The 9,242-nt window shown below is 38.9% G+C and overlaps 1 protein-coding gene across 1 annotated transcript in view; it reads left to right on the top strand.

Moving 5' to 3' along the window:
• The window catches only part of IL1A (interleukin 1, alpha), a 13,625-nt gene extending 7,692 nt beyond the window's left edge, over window positions 1–5,933 (top strand). Inside the window, exons 5-6 of the mRNA XM_006876440.1 lie at window positions 1,809–1,933; window positions 5,742–5,933. Coding sequence (XP_006876502.1) covers window positions 1,809–1,933; window positions 5,742–5,933 — 317 coding nt within the window. The remainder of the gene's footprint in view (window positions 1–1,808; window positions 1,934–5,741) is intronic.
• The last annotated feature ends 3,309 nt before the right edge of the window (window positions 5,934–9,242 follow it).

Raw genomic sequence — 9,242 nt, forward strand, 5'->3', positions numbered from 1 at the left:
AGAGAAAAAGAGGAAGACTCCCAATGAGATGGATTGGACAAGTGGCAGCATCGATGGACTCAAGTGTGGCAACAGTAGTGAGGTTGGCCCAGGATTGGGCTGTGTTTTGTTCTAGTGTGCATAAGGTTGCTATGGGTTGGTACCGACTCGATGACACCTAACAACAACAAGTGGAGTACTGGTATGACACTGCAGCATAAAGCACTGGACTGCAAGTTTGGCTTGAGCCTCAAGGCTAGCAGTTCAAACTCACCTCCACTCATTGAAAACGCATACAGGATCACTGTAAGTCAGAACCGACTCGAAGGCACTTAACAGCAATAAATAGAGTACAAAGTTTTCTGATATACTGTTTCATTTAGATTTCCCTTACCCTTGATTTTAAAGATGAGGAAACTGAGTCTCAGAAATATTACGTGATTTAAATTTGCCCGGAAGCCAATGAGAAATAATCATTCTCAACTGGAATGTCTGCTGATCGAACTTGAAATAGCACCAAATTAGAAAAATATTTTTATCTTTGATAACATTACGGTGAGGCAAAAATCATCAATAAGCTGCAAATCTTAAGGGGGTTTCAAGAAGTTCATAGAAAATGGGATTAAAAGATAATGATTTTTTCCATGAGCTTGTTGAAGCCCTCGAATGGTCTGAAGGATGAGATGTAATATCTAAAATATTTTCTCATATAGATTATTATGGAACACATATTTTAGCTTCAGGACATGTCATTAATATATAAAAATTACTTTCAGAGACCCAAAGAGGTACCTTTGCAATAAACAAGTGGGGCTTTCTAATTTCTCTAACTAATCACCTTCTTACTCTATGACATTTACAAATTACTCTGTGTTCTATTTTCCTGTTTAGTACTATTTCACAAATGATTCCCACATAATGACAAAGTATACACATTTACCATTTTTAATCATAAACAAGTATCCACTAGGTTGCTATGCTGGCCCCTTGGATTTGCTCTAAGTGGTTCTGTGTAATTATCTTTGTATATATTTATGGGGTCTAAGTGCTCTAAGTGTAATTATCTTTGTATATATTTATGGGGTTTCTTTCTTCCTTTTGGGGTTATTTCTTTGGAGCATATTCCAAAGCATAATTTCTGGGTTCACAGACATAAATAATTTGACAGTTCTTAACAAATATTGTCCTATAAGAAAACTAAGCTATTTTTTTTTTTCATCAGTATTAGCAACATGTGAGTGTATCAGCTTCCCAAAACCTCTCCATTTTAGGTTATGATGAACTCAATACCTAACAAATTGCAGGGTAGAGTTACAGGATAATGCACTAGACTGCAAAGTCAGTTTGAGCCTCAATGTTTGAGGTTCAAGTTCCCCAGCTACTCCTTGGAAACCCTACATAGGGTTACTATGAGCCAAAACCGACTCAACAGCACTTAACAACAACCCCACTAGTCTGGTCCAAATTCACCAGCCACTCCTCAGAAATCCTATACGGAGTCACTATGAATTGTAACTAACTCAATGGCACAACAACAACAATCCCACTAATACAGATATAAGAAGTTGAAGAAACTCATTCATCTTGCAAACATTCATTCAACATAGAAATTCTTGAGTTCATAGAAATGCATCAACCAAGCATTCACCTGTCTAATAGGTGTGGCAGACACTGTGAAGGATACAAAGATGTGTAAAATTCCATGTGTGACCTCCAGAAGCTGACACCATAGTTAGGCACCTAACCACAACCACACGGCATCTACATAAACACTTCACTTCATGCAAAAACAATAGATTTACTTTCTTTTTGGTTCTTCTCTTTCCTAGAGAGATTTGACATAGGTGCTTATAAAACAGCAGCTAATTCTAAAGGCATTATTGTGACTCTAAGAACCTCAAAAACTGGACTGTTTGTGAGTACTCAAAATGAAGATGAACCAGTGTTGCTGAAGGTCAGTAGTACTTTGTCTCAAACTTACCCTCATTTACATCATATACAGTGCGAAAATATCCCAAAAAGTAGACACCCCAAAGGGGATTTATAGTCACCCCTAGCTGGATGGCATAGTCTTCTTCCCTTCCTTTCACAATCCCCACCTGTCCATCCTCCACTCCGCTTCTCATCTGGCCCCAGAGGCAATCCTACACAGGATCTGTGAAACAACAAAATGGAAGTGACAAGAGTCAGTAAAAAGTAAATCACCTTCTTCCTTCTTTGTTCTTTCCCTACCTGACCCTTCCCATCCCTTGTTGTTGTTTTTGTTAAGTACCATCCATAGTGACCCAATATAGGGTTTACGAGGAGCGGCTGGAAAGTTGAACCACCAACCTTGCAGTTTAAACGGACCTTTCGGTCCAGTACATTATCCACAGCACCACACCAGGACTCCCTAGGCATCTATATATTCAATCACTCTCTATTGATACCTACTATCTAACCTGGAATCCTAGTGTGGTGCTGTAGGTTAAGTACCAGACTGCTAAACACAAAGTCAGCAGTTCAAACCCACCAGCCGCTCCTCAGAAACCCTACTCAGGGTTGCTATGAGTTGGAGCCAACTCAATGGCACTTAACAACAATAACAATCTAACCAATATGGTACAAGGCACTGGGGGAAAGAGGCCTGCCTCCAAGAAACTCAAATAAGTCAACTGAGATCCAAGAAGATAACATTACCTGTCAATGGCTGCACAACAAAGAGTTAGAAACAAAAACTCAGAAGTGACCTTCTGACGCTACTGCCCCTTCTTCTGTTTTGGTCCAGGACTATCTCTCATCCTAGCGGTATCTCCACTGCCAGCCTCCTTCCCCTTCAAATATAGACACACAGACCTACAAACTCACTACTGCCTTAGATTTCTTCTCCATCTAACATTCCTCTTAACTGGCCAAAGGGGATTTGCATGGGTGCATTTGTTTCTCTGCCTGGATCAAGGAAAATGAAAGTAATATCTACAGAGCATTGTAGTACCTTCAGTCATAAATTCATTCAACAAGCATTATTTATTGAGAGCCTTCCATTTTTTCAGACATAGTGCTAATAGCTACATAGATAAGAGTAAGTCAAAGTCTCTAGTGTTACAGAATTTACTCTTCTGGGGGAGACCGACAATAGAAAACTAACAAAAAGTGCTGTCAAGAAAATGAACTGAGTGCTAAGACAGAGAAAAAAGAGTAGCAAGAGTAAAGCTCCCAGAGAGCTGCTAATAAGAAGGAGCGCACAGGCAAGGAAGCACGAAGAGACCCTGCAGTTCAAAGGCCAGATGAGAAGGAAGACTCTTGACGCTGGATGCTGTGAGGAGGAAGAAAGCCAGAAGCTAGGGTTTGCAGGGCCTTGCATTTGGATTTCATCCGAGGTGCAATGAAAAGACATTAAAGGGTTTCACACAGGTCCATATCCTGACCTTCTTAGAGTATCTAAAATAGAGACCAGACCTAAAAAAGGAAACAGAGAAAGCAGAGACTCCTGTAGGAAATTAGAAACATAAGCAGAAAGTGGGGAAAAGTAGATAGAGTTAGGCTATATTTTGGAGATAGGACTGCAAGGTTGGTGGTTCAAACTCACCAGCTGCCCCTTGGAAACTCTAAATAGGCTCGCTATGGGTCAGAATCGACTCGACCGCTTAATCACAACAACCAACGTAAGAAAGGGAAGGTCTGTTTGGTGAGATGGTAAGAACTAGGGGAGGAATATCTTAGGGACTTAAAATCTTTGTCATCATTGAAAACTCCAAGAAAACCTCAAAAGGATATTCACATGCTTTCGATTTAAACGATTAGGGAAGAAGTATCTCTGGTCTGCGGCATCTGTAGAGTTGATATCACCCAGTTTGGTAACTCAGAATGTCAGCATGACCCCAGCCCATGGATCTCTTCCACTGCCAGTCTGTACAGAATCCTTGTTGTTGTTGTTGTGAAGTGCCGTTGAGTCGATTCCGACCCATAGCGACCTAGTATAGGGTTTCCAAGGAGCAACTGGTGAGTTTGAACCACTGACTTTGTAGTTCAAATGACTATGTGGTCTGACACATTAGCCCACAGCACCAAATCAGGACTCCTTAGAAATGTTTATTATCCATTTTAATGACAGAATGGTATGTGATAAACATAGTTGTAAGCTGTATAACTGTAACATTTCTTAGATTGTGTGAATTCTAATAACAAAACTGTTTTTCAAAATCTTTCCACATTGAATTACAATATTATTGAGTCCTGGTATGCCACTGTAGGATAAGCACTAGACTGCTAACCACAAGGTCAACGATTCAAACCCACTACCTGCTCCTCGAAAACCCTATAGTGTCCCCGTGAATCAGAACTGACTTGATGGCATACAAACAACAACAATGTTATTAATAACTGAGTGGAAAGTTTTCCTGATATTTTCTCCTCTTCTTTTAATTACTACTTCATCCTCAAGTAAATTCTTGATATTGGGTCCCAAATAGTATTTACCACAATATTGTAACTATAACTCCAGAAATTTTGACAAAATAAGTGACTAAAAACACTGGCAGAAACAAAAACAACATTGTATGTTTTCATTATGTGTAGATGAAATCACATGATTTGAAACATCATTACCATTGCGTAATAATGACAGCTCTGACTGGACCACTTTGTCGTTATTGCTAAGTGCTGTCAATTTGGTTCCGACCTTATAGTTAGTAGCCCACAGTGCCACACCAGGACTCATGGACACTTTAGAAGACCTAACAACAACAATCTAATGTACACGGTACAAGGCACTGGGGACAAGAGGCCTGCCTCCAAGTAAATTTCCATTGAGTTTTTGCCTTGTAGGTATATTAATACACATAAGCTGGGCTGATGAAAAAATGTTTTTGTTGTTTTTAATTAACTTCAGGGACATTTTTATAAAAATAATAAATCACTGCTGAAACACTGCATTAACATTTTATAGACAGTTCTTTTGGTGTCACCTCTAAAAGTATCACCCAGTGTGGTCCGCACCACTTACCTAGTGATGCCACTTTCTCAAGTTGTAATTTAAAATTCCTTTTTTCCATAAAATTCTTTTCATATTGAAAGGAAAAGGACCATCTAAAAGAACACAGTCGCCGAGAAATTATATAAAAAGGGTTAAACTATTGATATACCTGGAAGTTTGGGCTGGTTTTTTTTCTAAATCTTCAGTTGTTGACTTGTATACAGAGATAAATGGCATCAAGACCTCAAAATCTAAATTGTCTGCCAGAAGTAAGACTTATATGCTTTGTTGTTGTTGTTAAGTGCCATTGAGTCAGTTCCAACTCATAGCAGCCCTGTATAGGGTTTATGAGGACCTGTTGCCTTTGAACCGCTGATCTTGAGGTGAGCAGTCCAGTGCTTATCCTACAAAGCCACAGCAGGTAGAGGTCACAATATTTAAATGTTTTTCATTGGGCTGATTTGCTGCACAATTCCCTATGCCTATGGTGAAAGCAGGACAAGAACAAGGGTTCACCCCTACCTGTCATTTGAGAGACTAGTGTCATTGACATTCCAAAGACTAATTGGATTTCTTTTCAGTTAACTAGGAAAATCAACTATTATAAATCGACTGGGTCATATATCTATCTAATAGGCATGTAATAAATGCTTACTGAATGAACAAATGAATGAAGGACCTAATCATATTATAAAATCATAATCTTAGAGGACTATGTTTCTCATGAACAAATGCCGAGGGATTGAGCTTCAGTTCCTTTGCTGGCATGGTCTTGTTCTCTAATAGAACTCTGTTCTCCTTCTCATAGGAGATGCCTGAGACACCCAAAGTCATCACGGATGAGACCAACCTCCTCTTCTCATGGGAAACCCAGAAAAGTATGCACTACTTCAGATCGGTTGCCCATCCGCAATTGTTTATTGCCACAAAGAATGAAGAACGTGTACACCTGGCAACTGGAGAACCCTCTGTCATTGACTTCAGGATACTGGAGAACTAGACTTTGGCCCTCACTGTTAAGTGATAATATTCTGTATGTACCATGTACATACATCCTTCACTCCTACCATTTGCTGAGCATGTGCTGAGCTTTGTAATTCTAAATGAATGTTTACCTTCTTTGTAAGAGACAGCAAAGTCTAGTGGAACTAACACTAATGTACAACATTGTTGTTTGTAATTTAAAGAACGCCCTGTACTTTGTAGAGTAGCAATTATTTTAATTATTACTCTTCATGACAATTTTGGGAGGACCAGGGCTACCAGGAAAATTCTACCCATATGACAGATGGGTTAACTAAGGCATAAAAACCCACTACCGTAGATTTCTCTAGAGGTAGAGCAAAATTGCTCCATAGAGTTTCTGAGACAGCCTCATCTTTCTCCCTCAGAGCAGTTGGTGGTTTCAAACTGCTCACCTTTCAGTTGGAGGCCCAACATTTAAACACACTGTGCCACCAGAGACCAAGGCATAAGAAAACTAAAACAATATACACAGAGGCAGTAAGAATGAAAATGTACAGATAAAGTTTTCATTCCAACTGTTAGCCTTCTACTTTTACTAATAGACCCTTAATCAAATAGAACAAGTTTCTGGGACCTGTTTTGTCCTCTTCAAAAAGAAAGGAATACTATCTAGATTCTTCCTGCCAATCAGTAGGGTCATTTTGATAAAATACTCCTTGAAACTGACCCTCTAAGAAGAAAGCAAAGCATGAAATGTTCTTTTAAATTATTATTTATTTACATATGTATATATTTATAAATATATTTTTAAGATTATTATAACATATTATTATATTTATGCAACCTCTTGTCTGAGTGTAACAAGATAGCCTCGATAACAGTTGGCAGTGTTTTCCAAGCCCATAATTGACTAAGTTTGACTTAATTGCATCAGAGTACTTTGGTCCAAATCATGGTTTTTAGAGCCAAAAATACTCTGCATTCTAGTACCTGGAAATTCTTTAATTATGATAATAAATTTAAACTAATTAACTTTTGTTTGAGCTGATAACTGGAGCAATCTGTTCACTCTTCTGCCCTTAAACATGCTTTGGTATCCTTGTGTTATTCTATTCTAACTGCAATCAAGTCCTACTATTAAAAATAGAATGGATTTAACTTTGGCTACCAAAGTTTGTCTAAACTTTCTTTTCTGAAATATAATCAATGTTCCTTCTAGGTTCTAAAAATTGTATTCAGTCCATCCTGATACATCAGCAGCAGCAATAATAATTAATACATTATTTTCAATCACCATGGAATAAAATTTGCAATAAATCGGATACAGTTATTCATTGCACTAATCATTATTTTACTACATGATCATTAGGAAAAAATGGTAAATATTTACATGGTGGTGGTGGTTGTGGTGGTGTGCCATTGAGTCAGTTCCGACTCATAGCAATTCTGTATAGGGTTTCCGAGGCTGTAAATCTTTACAGGAGCAGAAAGCCTCATCTTTCTCCCACGGAACCATGGGTAATTTTGAACTGCTGACCATATGATTAGCAGCCCGACTTGTAACCGCTACACTACCAGAGTTCCTTAAAAATTCACATAAGTACTATAATTAGTGTTACTTTTATAAAGCCAAAACAAGATGTTATGGGGTTTTCTCTCTTCTTTACATAAAAGTCATTAAGAGCAACAGTATTCCCAGATTAATTTAAAGTTCACATTATGCATATCTAGTATATTTCTTCATATGTCCATATAAATTTCCATAGAGTTACATTGTTGTTTTTGTTAGGTGCCATCAAGTCGGTACTAACTCATAGCAACCTTATGCACAGCAGAATGAAATACTGCCCAGTCCTGGGCCAACCTCACTACTGTTGCCACGCTTGAGTCCATCGATGCTATTACCTCTTGGCCAATCCATCTTGTTGGGTGTCTTCCTCTTGTTATCTGACCCTCCACCTTACCAAACATGATATCCTTCTCCAGTGACTGGTCCTTCCTGACAATATGTCCAAAGTATGAGAGACCAAGTTTGATACTTCATCATCAGCAATAATAATTAATACATTATTTTCAATCACCATGGAATAAAATTTGCAGCAAATCTGACATCTTAGCCTCCAAGGGCACTCTGATTGCACTTCTTCCAAAATGAATCTATTGGTTCTTTTGGCAGCCCGTGGCACTTTCAATATTCTCCTCCAACACCATAACTCAAAGCATCAATTCTTCTACGGTCTTCCTTATTCACTATCCAGCTTTTGCATGCATACGAGGTTATTGAAAATACCATAGCTTGGGTCAGGCACACCTTAATCCTCAAGCTGACATCTTTGCTCTAAACACTTTCAAAAAGTCTTGTGCAGCAGATTTGCCTAATACAATACATCCTTTGATTTCTTGACTGCTGCTTCCATGAGTGTTGATAGTGGTTCCAAGAAGAATGAAGTCCTCGACAATTTCAACCCTTTCTCCATTGATAAGAATGTTGTTTATTGGTCCAGTGGTGAGGATTTTGTTTTCTTTACATTGAGATGTAATCCATACCAAAGGCTGTGCTCTTTGATCTTCTTCAGTAAATGTTTTAAGTCCTCTTCACTTTCATTAAGCAAGATTATATCCTCTGCATAGCGCAGGTTGTTAATGAGTCTTCCTCCAATCTTGATGACACGTTTTTCTTCATATCAGCTACATTAAAAGTCTACAATTACTGGATCCAAGTTCTAAATGACTAAGGGTCTCTGTGGCTACAAAAGCCTGGCCCTTGGCTACAACTCTCATACCTAACTAAACAACATGAACTTATCAAGAGAGATTAGCTCTAGATTTCCTGTTGACAGTGTTGTTGGGTGCTGTTGAGTAGATTTTTGACTCACAGAGACCTCATGAGACAGAGTAGAGCTACTACCCCATACAATATTCTAGCTGTAACCTTCACAGAATCAGACCACCAGTCTTTCTCCTGTAGAGCTGCTGGGTGGGTGAGTTCAAAGCACCAACTCTTTGATTAGCAGCTGAGAATTTAACTGTTGCACAACTTGGGATCCAAAACATTATGGTTCTAGGAACTCTAGAGTATGAGGTTTGGCTGGCCACCCCAGTGAGTAAAATCAAGACAATTACATGTGCAGGAGGTGCAGGGAGAGAGCCTACGCTTAGACACAGTGGCCTGAAAACTCCAGAAATCTAACCAGGAGTGTTTCATAGGCCTAATTGTTGTTGTTAAGTGCCGTCATATCGGTTCCGATCCATAGCGACCCTGTACAGGGTTTCCGAGGCTGTAAATCTGTACGGGAGCAGAAAGCCACATCTTTCTCCCGTGGAGCAGCTGGTAGTTTCAAAC

The sequence above is a fragment of the Chrysochloris asiatica genome, unplaced genomic scaffold (assembly GCF_000296735.1).
Source record: "Chrysochloris asiatica unplaced genomic scaffold, ChrAsi1.0 scaffold00380, whole genome shotgun sequence".
In the NCBI taxonomy this organism is placed as follows: Eukaryota; Metazoa; Chordata; class Mammalia; order Afrosoricida; family Chrysochloridae; genus Chrysochloris; species Chrysochloris asiatica.